The sequence below is a fragment of the Aricia agestis genome, chromosome 17, assembly GCF_905147365.1.
Source record: "Aricia agestis chromosome 17, ilAriAges1.1, whole genome shotgun sequence".
Classification (NCBI taxonomy): Eukaryota; Metazoa; Arthropoda; class Insecta; order Lepidoptera; family Lycaenidae; genus Aricia; species Aricia agestis.
In genome coordinates this window covers 9415090-9435646 of record NC_056422.1, presented here as the reverse complement: position 1 = coordinate 9435646, position 20557 = coordinate 9415090, and the positions used below count along the sequence as shown (strand labels likewise).

The 20557-nt window shown below is 39.4% G+C and overlaps 1 protein-coding gene across 3 annotated transcripts in view; it reads right to left on the bottom strand.

Moving 5' to 3' along the window:
* Positions 1-3428: 3428 nt before the first annotated feature.
* The window catches only part of LOC121735643 (protein gustavus), a 107245-nt gene continuing 90116 nt past the window's right edge, over positions 3429-20557 (bottom strand). For all 3 annotated transcript variants that reach the window (XM_042126539.1, XM_042126538.1, XM_042126541.1), the window contains exons 2-5: positions 7455-7772; positions 5818-6079; positions 4738-5005; positions 3429-4273 (exon numbers count right to left, since the gene is read on the bottom strand). In XM_042126539.1, coding sequence (XP_041982473.1) covers positions 4137-4273; positions 4738-5005; positions 5818-6079; positions 7455-7772 — 985 coding nt within the window. In that variant the 3' untranslated portion in view covers positions 3429-4136. The remainder of the gene's footprint in view (positions 4274-4737; positions 5006-5817; positions 6080-7454; positions 7773-20557) is intronic.

Below are 20557 nucleotides of genomic sequence, written 5' to 3'. Positions count from 1 at the left end.
AACATGAATGAAAAATGACAGAAACAAAACTACCCTCCCTCTGTACTTGACTTACATTAAACTACTACATGGTAATGAGATCCTAGTATCTGGCGAAAAATTTGTAGCATGTTTTTAGTTAATTTTGTAGTAGAACATTAATGAATGAACAACTATAAAATATCAAACTAACCCTCCCTCTGTACTTAAGTTAACTCCTACATAAGTAGTTATGAATATTGGTACATGCCGGGCAAAATTCTTATTATTTTGAATGAATCCCACAATAGAGTTGATCAGGGGTTTTTATTACTCCTCCTGTTCAAATATCAAACAGAACGAAATTTAGTTAATAACTAATAAGTATATATTAGTTGTTAACAAAATTTTAGTTGTTCAAGCTTTAAAACTTGCCATTATTGATAAACATTGCTCAATAAGAAAATTGGAGTGTCCATAAAAAAACATCTTTACTTTAAATCATTTTATTATTTTCTTAAACATTATTCCAATCGTTTCCTATTTTTTTTATTGTGTCTAAGAGATTCGGTTCGCATCTCGCTTCTCTGTTAAAAATGACAATTTAAAAATATCTCCTACAAACTTATAAAACTAAAATGCGTTTTCACTTACATTAATAAACACCGCAAAATGATATTTTATATACAATACACGACTAAATCTGATGGTTCATAACTCGAATTAATAATTTACTCGGCCCGTCCTTCAGCACGAGCCGGGGGGCTCGCGGGATAACTAACTGAGGGCGGAGCCCGGGGGCTCGCGCCGCAGGCCGCCGGACAAGCTTGGTGTGTTCAAGTTACAACTATTACCTCTTACACAATTACAATATTCTTACACACTGCACATTTACCCGTTCGTTCACCCGTTCGCTTCGACTCGTTCACTCGTCATTCATTTGGCAGTTTAACATAGTTCACGCGTCAATATTCACTCGTGATGACGTTTGGCGATAGCGTGCGCTCCGCGAGTGAAGCCTCGGCCTGTCGTGAATACTGACGGCGTCGTTCACGCTCGAAGTCTTACATGCCGTATCTACCTAGAAGAACTTATTAAAAATGGAAGTACTTATATTTTACATGGTCTCGAGTTGATGCTTCGGTTTCGGCGCGTCGACTCCCGTCGCCCGCGATGCGACGTCCTCGCAAACGCGTCCGCCGTTTCAACACACTGTATATGTACATAACACAATCACACGTCTTTACAATACAAAATAAAACCCTTAGCTAAAATAAACCAGTCACTTAAGCTACGATAGTACGTAAGATTGCCAACGATACACTGGCCTAGTCGGCGAGGGGGCGCTCGCTCGCGTTACAAACGAAGATACCTCTAATATTAAGAAAATATTTGCCGAAGCGTGTCAGTAAAAATTGCTATTGTTCGATCTAAAATATTTCTTAAAAGTAAAACGTGAGTCCGGCGCGCGCGGGCGCGGCGGGCTCACGATCGAGTAGGAGATCAACATGGCTTTAATAATAGATGTAAAAAGAATAATTTTGGTAATTCTCACGTCGCTCGTTCTAATGCATCCATCGTTACACACTCGGTAGTAGACCATTCAAATTAATAAAATCAATAAAAAACGAATACGTTTTTGTAAAATTAAAATACATCGAGTATAGTGGCATAATTTGTGATAGATGTTCATCGTAATTGTAGATTTATATACGGACAACGATATACAGGTTGAGATAAAATGACAATGATAAATATAATTTCTCGACGAATAAGTACCGTATAAGCCATATTCATTGGAGACACTGATTGTTGATACAGCTTTACAATTTTAAAGTACAGTTATCACAGATAATATAAAAATAAAACGTTTACAATGGAATCACCTGTTAAAACACATTATTGTAATGCATAACTCACAAACCGCATCGGATCTCTTTCATAAGCTTGTACTGTTACATTACGATTAAATTTTTAAGATATATAATAGTCATACAAGCACTTCTTGGTTCGTATATTATTGCTTTGTTTCGTATTACTTGAGCACGATCAAACGCCACTTATTTGTAAAGAAAACTATATCAACCGTTCGGTTGGAGGAAGAATGAGATATTTTAGGCTTATCTAATCGAGCGCAAGTAATACTTAATTTAAAATCAATACTAATATATTCCTATTTTAAAGAAGTAAAGAATTTCTAGAGAAGAAAGCTATATAAGGAAGATATTTGGAGTCGGATGGCACTCACCTATTTAGGCCGCAGTTGACCAAACAAAAACAGTTCAAACTCGAACACGCTTTTGTTTGGTGAACTGCGCTTCACTTTGTCATAGTAAAAGGAAGGGAAGTAAGTTATCTTCATACAAAGGCACCGCGCGCGGCTTGTATGTGTGCGCCATAGTATCAATGCGTCGCCACGTACCGCACACAACAAAGCTCGGCGGTACCCACGAAGCTAAACTGGCCGAGATTTTGTTGTGTGCCGTAGATGGCGACGCATTGATACTATGGCGCACACATACAAGCCGCGCGCGGTGCCTTTGTATGAATATAACTTACTTCCCCTCCTTTTACTATGACATTGTTACGCAATAAAAAAATATAATTATAGTTTCGAATGGAAGCGTGTTGGAACACAAATTCACTATTTCACGACACGTTATTGGCTGTTCATACTACGAATACCCTCACACAACTCACAGCATTGATTGCATATAAAGTCACGGGCAAAATAAACTCAAGTTAAACATTCTATACAATGACAAAATGTAACAGCGTCGAAACAAATTACTATGTCACAATTTTCATTATTTTCTAGTTTGCCTTGTATAATATATCTAAGGCCCACTTGCACCATTCTTACTGTAATATGTTAAAATTAATCTTCTCTTTCATAAGCACAATATAGGAAAGAGATGACATGATACCTATCAACCCAGACTGGTGCAAGCGGGTCTTAGGGTCTAAACACACTAGGCTGAATTACGCCGGCGTAATTTACGTGGCCGAAATTACGTTCAGCCGCTTACGTCTGATGCGACACACTATAAATAACGCGAAGAGTCGAAATTTCGCGGCGTAATTTCCGTTGCGGAACGCGCGCGTGAGTATTTAAAATTCTCAGATGTAATATAGTGTGTCTTAACGCTTTGGAGTTAAGGTTGGATTTGCTATGTTCGGTTTTGATAATTCCGTCGCGTTGCTATACAAAACATTACCGCCGAATCGCTGCCGAACTTTATGTTCGACTCGGCTCGACGGAAATTCGGCTCGCGACGGAATTTCGGCATAGTCTGTCGCGTTCCGTCCGTATTTTGTATGCGTTTGATACGCGGCGTAAACGCGGCGGAATTTACGTCGGCTTAATTCAGCCTAGTGTGTTTAGACACTTTGTTTCTGTGTGGTGTACTAATTTGCCCTTACAATATTTTCTACACACGAACGTGGTAATGTCAACTGCCTGTCTTTTACCTTACAAACTAACGAATCGTTAGTGCCTAGGTGGGGGGGAAGCCAGTCGGCGCAAAGGAATAAAAATACAAAACACTATTCGAGATCAGCACTAAGATTTCTTTTTGGACAAACTTTACAAGGGAGATACGCCATTATAATATTGGCTAGTAGCTTATTTAACATGGCTTGTTTTTACTCAAGTTGAGTAGACAGTCAGCTAGATATCTTGCTCTTGCAATTTTCGCGCTTAATGAGGTAACAAATGTCATATCTCCTTTGCGAGATTGCATTGCAATCACAATAATTTCCATTGCAATCAAAAAAATCGCTTGGACATCCCAACCCAACATTGATAAATCTATTGCGTTCATATACGGAGTGGGAAAATTGACTGAGGATATTTCGTGAATATGATCTACAGCTTATATATAAACGTCGAAGGCAAAAAATAATTGTCATACTCATAGTTAAAAATTTCTAATTTATGGATGATAGCTCTCAATATGAACACATCCACAAAAGATTTTCTTTCTCGAGTATGAAAATGATTCTGCCTGAACATCTACACTTAAACAATAGATCATGTGCCCAAAATATCTTTAATTTTCCCACACCTAATTACAATTTGTGTGTATTGCAATTTTGTGCACATCTATTGCAATCATTAGTGGGCGTTGCAATCGGGCATGTGTGTGTGGGGGCGTGGCGCAGTGGCGGCGCTAACGCTAGGGCGCGCGGTACAGCAGGTAGGCGGCTAGCGCGGGCGGCAGGGAGAGACGGGAGGCGACCACGCGCAGTCGCGACCGCCCCACGCGCTGTCTAATTACGCGTCTGCACAGCTCCATCAGTGGCAGCGGCTCCGCTGGAAAAATTAACACATCACGTTTTAAATATCTAAGACCTATGGATGTTTCGCACTACGTCAATGTTCGGTGATAAGCATCTGAAGAGTATCTCACGGGACTGCGTTGCATATAAGACACATAGGTACTCTGTTCAAGAATTGCTCTCTTATTTATACACACTTCGCCAAAGTCTATAGAAATACCTCTACTACTACTATTACTAGGCAACAGTGTTGCCAGATCAGGGGATTTCCCCCCAGATTTAGGGGGTTTTCGACCAAGATAGGGGCAAAATAGGGGATTTCTGGGGGGAAATCATATAACACATTGGGCCAGCGCGCCGGCCAACGCATCGGCCAACGCGTTCGCCAATATGTAGTGCCGACTTATGAGGAACATGACATGTGACATGACATTCACTGTGAAATGAATAGCCATAATGTCAAAGGTTCAAGGAAGGCATAAAACAAAAGACACTCACGATCAAGCCCGCCGATATATTTCATGGTGATCTCCGCGTGGCCCCACACCGCGGACACGATGGGGTACAGCGTGCGACCCCGGAGGCCGCGGGCCGCGACGCCGAGGTACCGGCCGTCGGCGCAGAAGGCCAGCGTGCCCTCGTCCATGTCGAGCACGACGAGCACTCGGTCGGGCACTAGGAACTGCTCGTCGGGCCGGAGGAGCGCGGGGTACGTGACGCCGCCCCCGCCGCCCCCACCGCCGGAGCCTTTCGCGTTGTGGAACACCTGAAATTAGGGAAAGGAGTGTTGTATGAATGCTTTGGTAAAGCATAAAATAGAGGATAATTCAGCATTACATGCGTTACGCGCTGCCATGCATGATCGTTGTTTTGTTGAATAACATGCAAACTACGTGCTGTACATTTATTGACAAGTTCTTTAGTTTTTCGTCCTGCAATTAGCAGGGATTACCGTCTAGGGAGCACTTAAGACATCAGTGCCAAATTTATTTTTTATGAATTATGAGAATAGGTGAGTTTATTTCCGCCGCTCCATGTACGACATCTGCCGCTCCCCTAGGACGCTAGCGCCCCAAGGCTGCGGCCTATACGGCTCAATGCTCATTTATATGTCCGGGGCTGGAAGCCTTTATTGTCATTGCGAAAGTGTACACAGTACACACACACTTGACAGCACTTGACTAGTGAATACTACATTTTAAGTTTCAGAGTTTTTGCTTATGAGAATGTTAAGGAAATATACATAAATAGGAGGCAGGACTTGTCAAGTATGTAAATGATCAATTTAAGTTTTGGATTGGTGACATTACTTTCCAGCACCATGTGGCATGTGCACGTTTTCTATTATCATGAAATGTCAAACGGCAAACCAACATCAAAGACGTTGATCAAAACTACGAAAGTCGGTCGTTCGGCGTTTATTTTAATTTTTACGTATAGAATATTATTTATATTGAAAATATAAGGCGAGGATATAATAACCATTATACTGGCTGCATAGCCTGCACAGCAGTTGCAATTACCCACAATTGCATGTCAATGCCCTATGGCCTCATGCCATTTCTTCGTTCCTCTCACCTTATTTCTGCCGAGGTCCCATCCCCAGCTCTGATCCGTCGCGCCCACCAGACTCTGGTAGCCGACAGAATGCAATGGCGCCTGTGCTGTCGCGACACCGACCACCGCGTGCGTGCCCCTCTGCCGCGCCGGCCACACCACCTCCCAACAGTGCAGGCCGCGGGAGTAGCCCACGCGGCCGCGGATACAGTCCGTGCTCTGCGCCACGGGGTGCCGGTGGAACGTTAGAGCGTCCTCCTCCTTCACGAATATGTTTAACGACCTGGAATCGAGAGACGCAAATGTTAGACGCAGAAATAAAAAAAACTGATATTGTGTTACATAAGTGATGAAGTTTTGAATGGCAAAAACAGTGTAGATTGTAAAATGCAAGTAAGAAAACGTCTTTCCAAAGCAGAAATTGCTAAGGGCCGTTGGCAAATTCGGCCATCTTTACTCATAACTGCTCACAATTTCACAAAACTGTTAATAGTTAATGTCGTTTTGCAAGCACATACGTGAGTCCAATACTTTTATATTAGACAAATAGGTAAGTCAATAGCCGAATGTCTCTCTCTTCTACGACTGGACCTTAGCATGACCGTGACACAATCTAAAACAGACGTAGGCAGGATATTATCATCTACAACGTATTTTACACATCTTAAGCTTTTCTGCAATAAAATTAGAAAGCTGACGACCCTGACAAGTTAAATACCTCCTAACTTAGAAACCCATCCTTCGATTATAATAATATGGAAGCTTTTACCTACAGTTTTGAAATCGAGCAAGGACTTACCGTGGAGCTATAAAACGAGGCAAAAAGTAACCTACGGCTTGCCGTCTGCCGAGCCTTGTGCTGTCAAGCTACAATTTATGAGCTGACTTATGACTAGTTCTGAATTCGGCGGCTGGCGGCAAGGACAATATGTGAAGGTTGAGAACCGTCTATTATTCCGCCAAGGTCGCTCAATATTAGTTTATTATAATTTACGATTACGGCTTAATCGCACCACTTAGGATCTAAATTATGGTACTGAACCTAAACAATATTATCATTTATAAAAGACTGAAAAGTAAGACTGGAAGTTACAAAATAAGCAAATCTTCGGAGGACCACCTAGGTAGCTTCCATATCCGTCAGTAGTTATTAACATCAAAGACAAACTATAAGAGTAACCGTTTTTGTCTCAGTTTTGGAGTCCAAAATAACTATCTCTACAAATTTATAAAGTGATTTGTCTACACGGTGTAACTAAACATAGTAAGAGTATTTGTATGTGCCCCTTTACCCTTATATGTATAGAGTTGACTATGAAAGTAGCAGCGGCGGGCGCTGAAAGAGCAATTTTTTTTTGTGATTTGTATGGGAGAGTGCCTGACGTTAGCCGGGCGCGGGCCCATACAAATCACAAAAAAAATTTGCTCTTTCAGCGCCCGCCGCTACTACTTTCATAGTCAACACACCCAAAAATATTATCACTTAGTTTTGTTGCACCCTGTATAATGCAATAAGTATCTATGTCGCAGCCGACTGGTTTATATAGCCGTTCAATCAAACAGCTAGCCCTTTGACTGAACAACGCCATTCAATCAAGTTTAAGTCTTTAGCGCTTTCACCTTGTTTTATGTTTTTTAAGCCACAAAATGTAAAGTACCTGTCATCAGGGTTCCACGCGTGCTTGAGCTGCGTGTCGGGATGCGCGGGGGGCGCGTCCAGCAGCGCGTCGAGGCGCGCCGGCCTCGGCGGCTCCGGCGCCAGCTCCCGCGCGACCACCGCCTTGAACGGCGCCGAGCAGTCGCGCGACACCGTCTTCACACCGCCGGAGAGCTTTTGCCCCATGCTCATGCCCCTACAGCGGCGGGCGCGCTTCGGCAGCGCCTTGAGGCCGCCGCGCCGCGCCTCCTCCGCGCCGCCCCCGCCTCCACCCCCGCCCGCGCCCGCGCTCCTCACGCCGCGCACCCCGCTCTTGTACCTGGAACCCAACAACACACAAGGTTGTTATTTTGTAAACAAACACTTTAACTCCAGAACGAACTGTCACCAGCAATATTTCCGGACCAATACGGGGTCAACTGCCCGCCTGGGTTACTATTCTTGAATGACGAAGACACGTGGCACTTAGTAGTATAGTAAGTAGGCTATAATGCGTGTAAACTGTAAAGGGACAAACTATCAGATTACTATACTTTACCTAGTACTTTGATTCTAGACGTTTCGCGGAACTGAAGTAACAATCACGTGGAACTTATTACTTAGCGATAATCGTCCATCCGGGATTTGACGAGTTGTTACTTGTTGTGGAGCAATAATGTAAAGATTACATACACGAGTGAGCACATAATATAATACTAACATAATATTACAAATGTTATGTAGGTAGTAGTTTCACAATGTTTTATCAATGATAAAATCATACGGTTTAATGTAGTCATTGGTTATCTATGAAAATTAAAAAAAAATTGAATAGAAAACGTTTGACTGTCGGACAATTTTTAGTGAAGATTTACATTTCAAGAGAGATTTTATTGATCTGTGATAGTAGGAAATTGACTCGATCGAACAAGGAATTAAGCCCCATTGATGTTGCATTAAAACAGTAGAATCTAGAACAAAATAGAGCAGTACAGTCACTGTACCGCTCTAGTTTACCACCGTGGTACAGTTTGCGCAATGGTGTTGTAACAAACTAGTTCTGTCCAGCAGATGTTAGAGCGATGACTGCGCTTATGTAACGTCTAACCGTGAAAGTTACCACTCAAAAGCCAAGGTTAACACGCCCATGGTACGACTACACGCGTAGCCGCTTCAAAAACGTGATGTCATTGCGACGCTGCGCGCCGAATACCCGCGCTGGCAAAATCGCAGGAGCTTTGCGAAAAAAGAAGAAGAAGTTTCAAAACTGACCGTTTATCAATAAAAAAAAATATATATTCTTTAGAAACAAGATTCTAAATTCAAATAAAGAAAGAAGCAATATTCTCGATTAATATTGTAACGTAATTACGTTACAATATTAATCGAGAATATTGCTATTTAATTAAATAGCTATTGCGAGTTCAGCAGAAACACAACAAAACCATTTTGCTAACGGTGCTATATTTGCTGATGACGTTTGAAAAATATGCCGAATAGCAAAATAACTATCTTATAGCGTACGTGCCTCGTCGCCTACTTATAACATGTTGACAATGCATGTTTCTATTTAGAAATTAGAACACGACCACTACCATTACATAGATATCTTCATAAGCCTGACATTTGGATTTGCCTAATTGATAAGTGGCTACAAGTTACAACGCACAATTATTCGTTGACAACGCATCATTCTCTTTGGTAGACGACAAATTCCAGCATATCTATCTTCAAAGACAAAAGAATTTGGCAGATCCAAAAAGGTATCTTCATCTAAAGCCTGACATTTCGCCTAATTGATTAGTGATGTGACGGGAAAGGCTCGGTCCAAGGCCGTCCGCTCTCGTCGGCTAGCGGGAAGTGAAAGGCGAGTGAATGCGGCTTCACCTCCGAACTTTTTCACCGGCCAAGCCGACTGGAAACTTACACAATTCCGCTCCTATTACGCCTCAGTGTCACAATAGTTACGACTTCCGATGAAATCGGGAGCAAAAAGTTCATACAAGCAAACTTGGGCCACGTCCGACGATCGGTCACAGACTTTTGTTGTGCGAAATAAGAATACATTGCGATATTGCGTACGCTTAACAAAGAGCCTTTAGCAACAATTAAAGATATTTCTTTTGCCTCTAGGGGGCACTCACGCAATGCGCCGTACGAGGCTTTGTAGTTGCCAAAACTATTCTAATCAATTTTCCTACACTTTCGACCACCAGGCGAAGCTCTTATTAAATCGGGTCCTTCCTCGTCGTAGCCGAACCTAAAACCCCGCATTCTCTAAATTCAATGGCCAGTTGGCTCCGTCTAATTCTGTCAATGCTAGTATCCATCGCAGCTTTACAATAATCTGGTATAATATTCGAGCAATTAACCTGTCTGATGTAATCGTCTCCACGCGCACACACCGATTGATGGCCAATCGTCCGACGACGCGGCTGAACAAACACTCGGATTAGGGTTGCCAACCACCAATAAAACTTTCGGAATAAAGCCGGAATTAATTAGGAATTTATTGGATCATTTGACTTATTTCCATTCATTTATCCTTTCAACAGTTCAACCATCTAAGCATTTTTGAAGTCAAATAACAGTTGCTAAATAACAAAATTTGTTTGATTACTCCTTCGACAGCCCTAGACACGTGATTGCGCTCAATTATACTCGTAGAAGCTTCTATTAGCTGTGTAATTGTTTTTAATGTCAATGTTTAGTTCTTATTACATAAAATACCAGTTTGCTACTTAGTAGCAAGAGACGACTATCGACTATAATGTTTGATGTTCGCATTAATATTATTGGTGATTATTCTTAATGGTCATTGGTCACAATTCACAAATGAAACCTTGAGTATTGAAATTTTGCCTCATAAATGCCAACAGATCAATACTCTTGTAACTAGCATGTTTTTTAACTTTTACAAGGGCATATTACCGATATCTAAAAATAGTCTATTACCAACCAACCGACTTAATATGTTTTTTGACATGTACACACAGTCTATAATGTGTTTTTGTGCGGTGCCAGCCGGCTCCTGTCAAGTGAGTCACCGATCAAATGTCGTGGGAAACGAACAGGCAAATGAGATCGTTACGCGTACCTACGTTATTGGAATTCGTACACTCAATCTTTTTCAAAATTCTAAGTAAGAAGGTATCGCGATACGCGGTCGAGCTCGGACAATAGGAGCTACATTGAGTTTTTACATAACACACCCTTTTAAGTATTTACTGACTGGCATTGTAATTTTAGGCACACCAAAAGTTAACGGTTGACTATTTAGCTATGTTAATGAGTTTTTGTTACCATAGTTGCCATATTTTAAGGAACTTGCTCTTACTTAAAATATGACCAAACCTAACCTAACCTACCTTCCGACGTCTATCCCCACTTAAACTTCTTATCTAGTAGTAAGCAACGGAATAAAATTTTTAGTCACGGAGCCACTATGCTAGGTGTGTTAATCTTTGGGTTAAATTCTTTGTATACCGAAAGACATATCTAAGTTACGATTAAATTTAACCTAGACCAGCTCAAGCCCAAGCACACATTGAGCTGTAAAACAACCGTTGGTAGTGAGAGGTGAGCGGCGGAGTGTCAGTGACTCAGTGTACGCCGCGCTCGCCGAACAATGAACCGCCTAGCCCACCAGTCACCACACTCGACAACTTGTATGACAATATAGACGTGTGCTAACATCATCATCATCAGATAAACGCCTCTGTAGTCCAGTGGTTTAGAGCGTGGCTCTCGACTCGGAAGTCGTGGGTTCGACTTCCGCGTTGGAAACTTGGAAACATGTTACATATTTCCAAGTTTGGTTAGGACAATGCAGGCTGATCACCTGATTGTCTGACAAGTAAGATGATACGTCGGATGGGCATGTAAAGAGTCGGTCCTGCGTCTGATCTCTCGCCAGTCGTGTCGGTCGTCCGTTCCTCTGTGTTATGACTTATGAGAGTAAAAGGAATAGAGACTGCTCTTGTGCACTGCGCACATACCTGGGCACTATAAAATTACTGCTGCGTACCTGGCCTGGTTTCAATGAAACCGGTCACCGTCACCGAAACCGGTGTGGGAGTTATTATTCATCAGATAAAGTCCAAACCGTTGAGCAAAGCGTCTCCAGACTGTATTTCCACTTTTGAAAGTAGTGCGAAAACGCTCTAGGAAGCACAAAACTTCCTATTGACACATAACATTTCTACAAAGTTACATGAAACGTCTTCCCTCGGTTTTAACTAGAGTTGTAAATTCGACAACGCACAACTTGCAAATGCTTAATAGAGTATAATTAATGTAGACATTAGAGTTACGGAGAACTTGAATGATAGCAGCTACCAATATGAGTAGCCAGTAGAAAATGATAATTATGCCCTAGACTAGCTCTGCCTCATGAGGATATTAGCACCCGATTTCATATTTTAGAACGTGTCTTTTTATGTGAGTAATATTTTAATAAACTGGGTAGTGCGTTGGTAAACTACTTTATGGAAATCTTTTCGTAATCCAATGGGGGTTTTTCCAAGCAGACTACTCAGAAATCTTCAAGAGATTACTCATTGGTCCAAACAACCAACAGTTGCAAAACTTCCGATATTACAGACATCTACCAAGAATTGTACCTAAATCACCATAATAAGTACTAATTATATTATTATCTATTTATAATGATTAATTATCACTTATATAATCGAATGTCATAAATTAAATTTTTTGTAAACTTTTAGATTTAAGTACGATACTACTGGAGCAAGTACCTAATCAGTAATCACTAATCAAAATTTAACATAAGTATTAATAACAAATTGTTTTTATTATTTTTTTTTTACATTTTTATATTTTATACTTGAAAAAAAGCCCCGAATTGTTTCATTTTCTAAAATTAGATACTACATGATGTTTCCAAGAATTCGATCTGAGCAAAAATACGACAATATCTTAAAATTTTCTCGGTAGAAAAAAATCACAAAGATGCATAGACTAATTTTCACGAATTTTTCATTTATTGGCATAAGTCATAACACTCATAACCGTGCATTGAACTAAGTTCATATTTTAACACATTGCTATCATTAAGAAACCGACCTAGCGAATTTTTAAAATGTTGTATATTTATCGAGTTATTGAGAAAAAACTAATTTGGCGATGAATCCGCGTCGTCCTTTTTCACCTGGCATATGAAAGACGGGTGTGAGTGTGAACTGTGAAGAGTGAAGGACGATGTTTGATTTTTTGGGTTAGTCGCCCTCTTAAGTGATGAAAAATACGCTTCTTAACATAATATCAGTCACATAGCAGAGCAAAAATAACCCTTAACATTATGTTCAAAACTTGTATGACATAAAAGCTTGTACAAATATGTCGTCATAATGAATCTAGATTCTAGTCCAAGCGCTGACCCTCGAATTTAATTCGTATTTCGAACACCGGGTCATCCAAGTTCCGCCCTCGGCAGAACATCACTTATTCCACCTAGTATTTACCGCAAATCCGGGCACGCTAGTGAAAAGCTAGTGAGCGCTAGTTTACGATTCAGCGCCGACTACCGGCGGGCCAATACTGTCCACAGTTACTTTACTTCTGACAGGAACTCTATGTCAACGACATAAGAGTCACTGTTAAATCTCCGAGGTTACATGCATTTAGGGTTGTCAAATGTCCGGATAAAGCAGGTCATAGGCTGCAATTTTAGTCAAAATTTTAGTACTCCGCCTAGATCCGGCTTTGTATTTTTTCTGGCTCGGCCGAGCGAGTCGAACACTTCGCAATCGAGCGGTAATCAAGAGTTTTTTTCAAGAGCAAATGTCTAAAATTCTAAATCATGCATCAGAATTCAGATTACATACAGATGATTACAATATGTTGACACTGCATTAAAACTATGATATTTCATTACAATGTAAGCTCTTGTGGTATATACTATTACTATACAATTTTTAAATTTGACATCTTAGATTACCCAAAAGTCCGGCCAAACTCGTGTGTCCGACTATTCGGTTTGGCGACCCGACAAGTGACAACCCTAACTCTGTACATTGTCCAAATGAGGACGGGCGACAATGTGTTTCTGCGGCTGCTGCGGAAAATTTACAAATCTGTCCACATGTAGCTACATTTGAGGCAAATGGTGATAAGCTTGTTTGCAATAGTAACATGAACAATTTCAAACATACTTTACAACTGTCAAATATTCAATTTCCTCAATATAATTTCCTTAATATTGTGGGACATAATACTTAATATTATGTTTATGGTAGGTTTATACAGGGGTGGGACTTGGAAGTTGGGACATCTTATTGATATTTAACAGAAACTAAGTTTATGATTTATCTACACGCGTAGCATGGCCAGTGACCACCAAAGAATATAGGTACTATTACAAAATACAAATAGGACAGAACAACAGATTTTCTTTGACAAGTTGCTATATCAAAATCAATAATAATATTTTAATAGCGTTTATAGCCGACAGGACTGCAAAATTGAAACGCATGCCACTATGTAAGTTCAAACATAAAACACCTATGTCACAACTCTACAAACATCCAACGCTACATATATATTAACTCCGTCTGTCTGAATGAACAATTAATTTGTCCGGCAATCTCAGTTACATAACAAATCAATTAAATCCACAACGATATGAATGCGGATGACGCGATGCGGATTTTTATAAATTAGTTTTGTGGACGCTCGGGCTCGTGTCAACACTCATCTACTGCAGTGGGCTCTTTGACTATAAATCAAAATGGGCTTTTTATGCGGACCCATTATTTTCTGTTAGACAATCTATTTTTGTCTAACTTCGGAAACACACAAACGGATCGTTTCAATCTTTCGAAAGCCTTCAAAGAATCCTAGAACCAATAGTGAAGATGTTTTAGTGATAGGTAAATTAAACACGTTAATCACTATCAATGTTTAGATTTTTCAGGCTTTAAGTGAGCTCATCAGAGACCACCTTTATTTTTTTTTATTTGTAGGACATTAAGACATAATAAAGGGTTGCCTCAATAACTGAAAATTAACACGATCTTTATTTAGGATTTGTACCACTTTTTTGTGCACATACAAAAACGTATGTGTCATCTGTCTAGCCATACCTAAAGTTCAATATATATTTAATTCGAATGTCGACCATAAACCGGCCAATGCCTTGGAAACAGCCTTGATTTTAATTCGAATAACGTGATGGAATTAATTGAGATGCTATTTAATAGAGGTGTTGTGCACGAAAACTAGATAATGTTGTTTCATGTACATGTTTGTAATATTAGCAATAGGATTTCCTTTCATTTAATATCGTAGAAGATGACTGGTTACCTACTGATCTCTCATCACACAAAATGTGCGCATGCAAGTAGAAATTACGAAATTATAAAATTTATACGTGGGAGAGCCATGCTTCGGCACGAATGGGCCGGCTCGACTGGAGAAATACCACGTTCTCACAGAAAACCGGCGTGAAACAGCGCTAGCGCTGTGTTTCGCCGAGTGAGTGAGTTTACCGGAGGCCCAATCCCCTACCCTATTCCCTTCCCTACCCTCCCCTATTCCCTTCCCATCCCTACCCTCCCCTATTATCCTATTCCCTCTTAAAAGGCCGGCAACGCACCTGCAGCTCTTCTGATGCTGCGAGTGTCCATGGGCGACGAAAGTTGCTTTCTATCAGGTGACCCGTTTGCTCGTTTGCCCCCTTATTTCATTAAAAAAAAAATTGATATATTGAGAACGTTTTGTCGGGATAAAAAGTATCCTATGTAAGCACATACATTAACTTAAAGTATCTCCATACGAAATTGCAGCAAAATCGATTCAGTGGCAAACGTAAAGTCGTGTAGAGGTAACAGATAGGCGGACAGAGACACTTTCACATTTTTAACATTAGTATGGATATTGTCAAAAACATCATCAAATTGGTTTTAGTGTACTGAATCTTTTTATGATACTATAATATAATACCATTTTTTTCACTTTTGTATGGCCCCAGCGCCACGAGTTTCCCCATACAAAAGTGAAAAAAAATTAGGGCTTTCAGCGCTGCTACTTTCACGGTGAACTCTCTACAAGAAACACGTACACACCCTAAAGTATGATCACTTATTTTTGTTACACCCTGTATAATATACTGTTGCGAAGAAAAGTGATAGTCGCATTAATATTTCTTATTCGAATTTCGATTATCAATAAAGTCGTATGAATATTGAATAAATTATTTATGTGTGCGTCAGTGAATGTATGGAGTGAGCAATCGCTCTGGGCGCCGTCATTTGAGAGGGAGAGGGAAAAGGGACCCAATAGGATTGATGGGGTAGCTCCCTCGCCGTACTTTAATCTAGAACGTTCGACTGCTCAGAAAAAATACTCTTCGGGGAAGCCATCACAATAAGAGTTCATTCGTCAGTTGCCAACAAAATTGCTTTTTTGAGTTACTTGAGTTACTTCAATCTAGTGATATACAATATGAGCTATAAAACTTTCAAAATGATGAAAAAAAATGATGGGATTGACATCGTCAATATACATAAATCCCATTTAACAAAGTAAGCCTAAAAAACGACCCTCAATAACCACTTAGTATGTATTTTAAATTGAGCGCTTCTTACACAACAATGTAAAGGCTAACCGCTCCACCGTAAGGGCAAAAGGACTCATTATCACGTGAAATCTCAACGTTAAAGGTCAAAAGACTTCTTTTGTTGATAATTTCACATAACTCGTACCGGAGAAAGTGTCAACGCGCCCGTACTTGCGAAACCTCTGACCCACACATCGCAGCGTGTTTAAAACTGGGTTATAAATTACTCTTTTTTGTTATGCATTTCTGTTATTGATTACACTTGTCACATATAATTGAGGAGTTTATTCTTTTTATTAAATTATCGATTCGTTACGTTCAGTACAACTTAAAATATCGTTATGCATAGATTTATATTTATGTAGCCTTAAATACTATCGTCTCTGTTTTTCCGTTTCTGTAAAAGTTATGAAAACGTGCCTTCTAACGAGTCTCATACGACATTTATGTAAAGTTTTCCAACTGTAAATTAATGTAACTAACAACTGTAAATGGGTTAAGATTACTTGGATCTTTCATCGCACAATATAAATAATACACAGTAGACCATTTCAAATCAAATAGCCTGAATCGGGTGCATGCACACATTGATATTTAATAGTATAAAATCAGGTAACAAGTAGCAAAATAATTCAGTTTAGCGTCGTACGCACGTAAAGTACCTGTGTTTTTTTTTTCTCACAACACAAATAAAACACAACATACGTGCACTTTTTCCACTAGATATTCATGAATTATTACAAATTTAACTAAAAACACGATCTGCTCCGAAACTATTCATCATCAGGGTTTTTTTTCGCTTTCTTTAAGGGCCATTAGTCATTACATTTAAGTCGGACTAGGTATGTCTGTGTTCAGCGATTTCAATTTCAAGGACACGAGTCACGACCCAGACACTCTACAGTCTACTTAGAAGTTAGTAATCTGTTTTCAGATAAGCTCCGTCTAGTTTCGGTTATCACGTTTATAATATCTAATACTAATATTAGGAGACTGAAGAGTTTGTTTGTTTGAAGGCTTATCAAGAGCTACTGGGTTGATTTTTATGTCCGGCAGGCCGGTTATGCCAGCAACGCACGTGCAGCTCTTCTGATGTTGCTAGTGTCCATGGGCGACGGTAGTTGCTTTCCATCAGGTGACCCGTTTGCTCATTTGCCCCCTTATTTTAATTAAAAAAAATGTTATTTGGCACAAATTGAGAATAGACCACAAGAAGAGAGAAGGACATGGGCTCATTTTGCGGTTAGTGGTTACCGAAGATTTCCTAATTTCAACGGGCGAAGCCAAGCGCAAAGTCTAGTTTATTGTATAAACTTGTTTGACAGCGTTAAGTCGGCTTTGAAATTGTTTTAATAGAGTATTTAACGTAAATAGTTGAAGCTGTCGTTTGCATAGAACGTATATTAACGTTGCTAGCGTACAAGCGAGATGAAGTGGGTGAAACTTATATCTGTAATTTATTACAGTACTTTGACGTTCATTTAGCTCTAGTATTTTATCTATTCTGTCCTATTGTCGAATTTTAGATATCAATCGAAACGATTTTAGGTCATAGGTTTTCCTGGCATAAATGCATAATTAATTTAGTGTTGAATTTTAGTTTTTAGCACGACTGCAGGCATTTAAAACAGTTTTAGCGAAGAGTAAGAGTTATGGACTATGGTAGAGCTTTACAGTGTACCTGTAGAGCTCGGTGGTAGCACGGTGCTTGTTTATTCTTGAATCTTGTGTAACGAAAGCCCCGCTGTCCAACGAAGTGAGAGTCTAATGATAAATAAAAATGAATATGGCTAAATAATGGAGAGAGATTAGACTCTGATCTCTCTCCATTATTTAGCCATATTTCACTGTCCGCAGATTTGCCGGCTGTCTATCTCTCTACATATCCTCTGACTCATTGTAACTCAACATGATATAGTGTTTTAGCACACTAGGCCGAAAATACGCGGCCGAAGTACGGCATGATTACCCCTGCAATGTATTTTAAATTGCTGATGACACACTATGCCGAAATCACGTCGCGTTATACTGTATGCGTAGCGCATTGCAAGCGTAATCATGACGAACTCCGGCCGTGTATTTTCGGCCTAAAGTTATGCGTCAAATTGTCTTGAACGGATGCACCGGGACCGGGGTTCAACAAATCGCTAGGGCGTGGCGGCGACCTTGTGTCAGTTGCCGCGTTGCAACAGCCTTCGTGTCAAGGGAAAATCCTACTTTACAGTTTCCATGGCCCTGAAGCAGACGTCAGCGCGCGCCGCGCGGTGGTTTTCACGTGACAATGAGCCTTTAATGTAAGAAGTTTCTAATGATTTTCATCCTTTAAACGGCATTAAGTCCGCCTATGTACCAACAGTGTGCAAAAAGTATAAAGGTGGCCATACACGGGACAATAGGGATGATGACAAGGTCATAGATTAGCGAATTTTGTTAATAAAATAAAGAAATCATGGTTAAAAATAAGTATTCCCAAAATTTCAGCTTCATAGCATTTGTATTTTTTTTGTTATGCGCCTTCAAAGTTGGATATTCAAGTCGAATTTTTTTTCAACTTAATATTTGTATACAATTCGATAACTTATGCAATTAAAAGCAACTTTTGTTATGAAACCACCTTTATAAACGCAATATTTAATATACCTGTCGAACAAAGTTGTCTCCCGATGCGTACAAACTACGAAAGACTGACGTCATTACTTTCGTAGCACTTTGTATGGAGCGTTTCGGGCAGGTCTTTTTTATGAGATATTTGATTTGTCATATCTTGGTGAATTTTCAAGCTATCAGAGTCATTCTTTCAAAGATGTTTCTATTTTTTAAGTGTCTTTCAATTACCGATAACAAAAATAAAATAGTCATCATGCCTATTGTCTTAACGATTTATCTCCTCGATGTTAAAATCGAACGACAAATTGTACGTGTGTAGCAATATCGCAAACAACAAATATTTTGAACGTAAAATACGTTCAAAATATCGATTGGACGATTTTCTTGACGATCGATCGAAACGACAAATTGTCCCGTGTATGGGCACCTTAAAGAAACAAAGATACCACAATGTAACATTCTACTATTTATTGTCCTGGAATTCGTTCGCGTCAACACAATTATATTATAATAATAAAGATGAAAGATAACCTAAAGCCTTCTTTGACAAATTATGTAACACAAAAATAATTTTTTGACCAAGCAATTCCTGATATAAGTGCGCGGTACAAATAGACAAACAAACTCTTACTTTAATAATATGAACTAAATAAGTGGATATTCATAGGTTTTACGCACATAAAACTTACGATCTGCTAAGTCATTACTAGTCATATTTACTTATTAGTCATTACACTTGAGTGCACATAAATGGGCCCAGTCGCAACTGTTTAATTACCATATAAAAAGGTAAAAAACGTGTAGCTATTTAATAAACATAAGTACTGCACAACTACCTCTGCCTACGTATCGTTACGCGTGGCCGGCCTCATAATGCGTTATGCGACGGCTGTTCAGCTGTTCAGCTGTTCAGTTCAACAGTGACGCTGTTCCTACGCTGTTCACTGCCGCTGCGGCGTGCGATACTCGTGTCAAGGATGCCCCATCAACACTATATTTTAATGCCTTTAATAACCAATAAATTAGAAATAGGGTTGCCAACTTGAGAATTTTACTTTTATATGTATTAGCTTTCCGATTTTAAAATTGCCCTTGTAGTTTTTTCCGACACGAAAAAAAACCAACAAGGGCTGACATTTATATTAATAACTTATAAAATCTACAGCCCTTGTAAAAGTACAGTATAAATTATAAGTTACATATTACATTTTGCTACAAGTCACTTATAAAATCCCGTTTAAGACTAATATACAACAACTAAACAGCCAATTTCCGGGTCCCTACTCCCAACATCCTCTTAATATCACGTCGGAAGTGAAACAGTTTCATCTCATCCGAAACGGGGCCTTTGCGCGGCTATCTAGGCTGTTATATTTTATGCTACGATAGCGAGCTCTCAGATTGTAATCTTGACTTAATAGTAAAGTAAAGTTAATATATGTAATTAAAGTTTTTTCTGTTCTATTAAATATTAATTAGACAATTTAAATCTAAAAGTATGATAATCGACTAGTTTGTTTTTAAATAACTAACGTGGTATTTGGTTATAAATATTGGCTCTTTGAAAGAAATCGTTTGCAGCGGTAAGACAAGTTGTATAACGTTTGCATTTTTATTTTAAGCAAAAAGAAAAAAAAAACATAAATATTTTGTAAGCGCCACCCCTACTATATACAACAGATTGTTTGAAGCCGCTGTAATTAGCAGCGGTTACAAGAATTACGCTATTCAAATGATCGTATCGCTATTTATAGTATAATATAATTGTAGGTACCTACTTAAATATTAAACATTAATCACAGGTTATTATGAGTAAAAATTTGTTCCGCGTAGGCGTTCATTTTTTTGGCGGGCAGTGTATCTTTGAAGTTTGAAGGCAATAACTTAGTGTACTAAATACTAATATTATAAAATCTGATGAATTGTTTGTTTGAACAGAT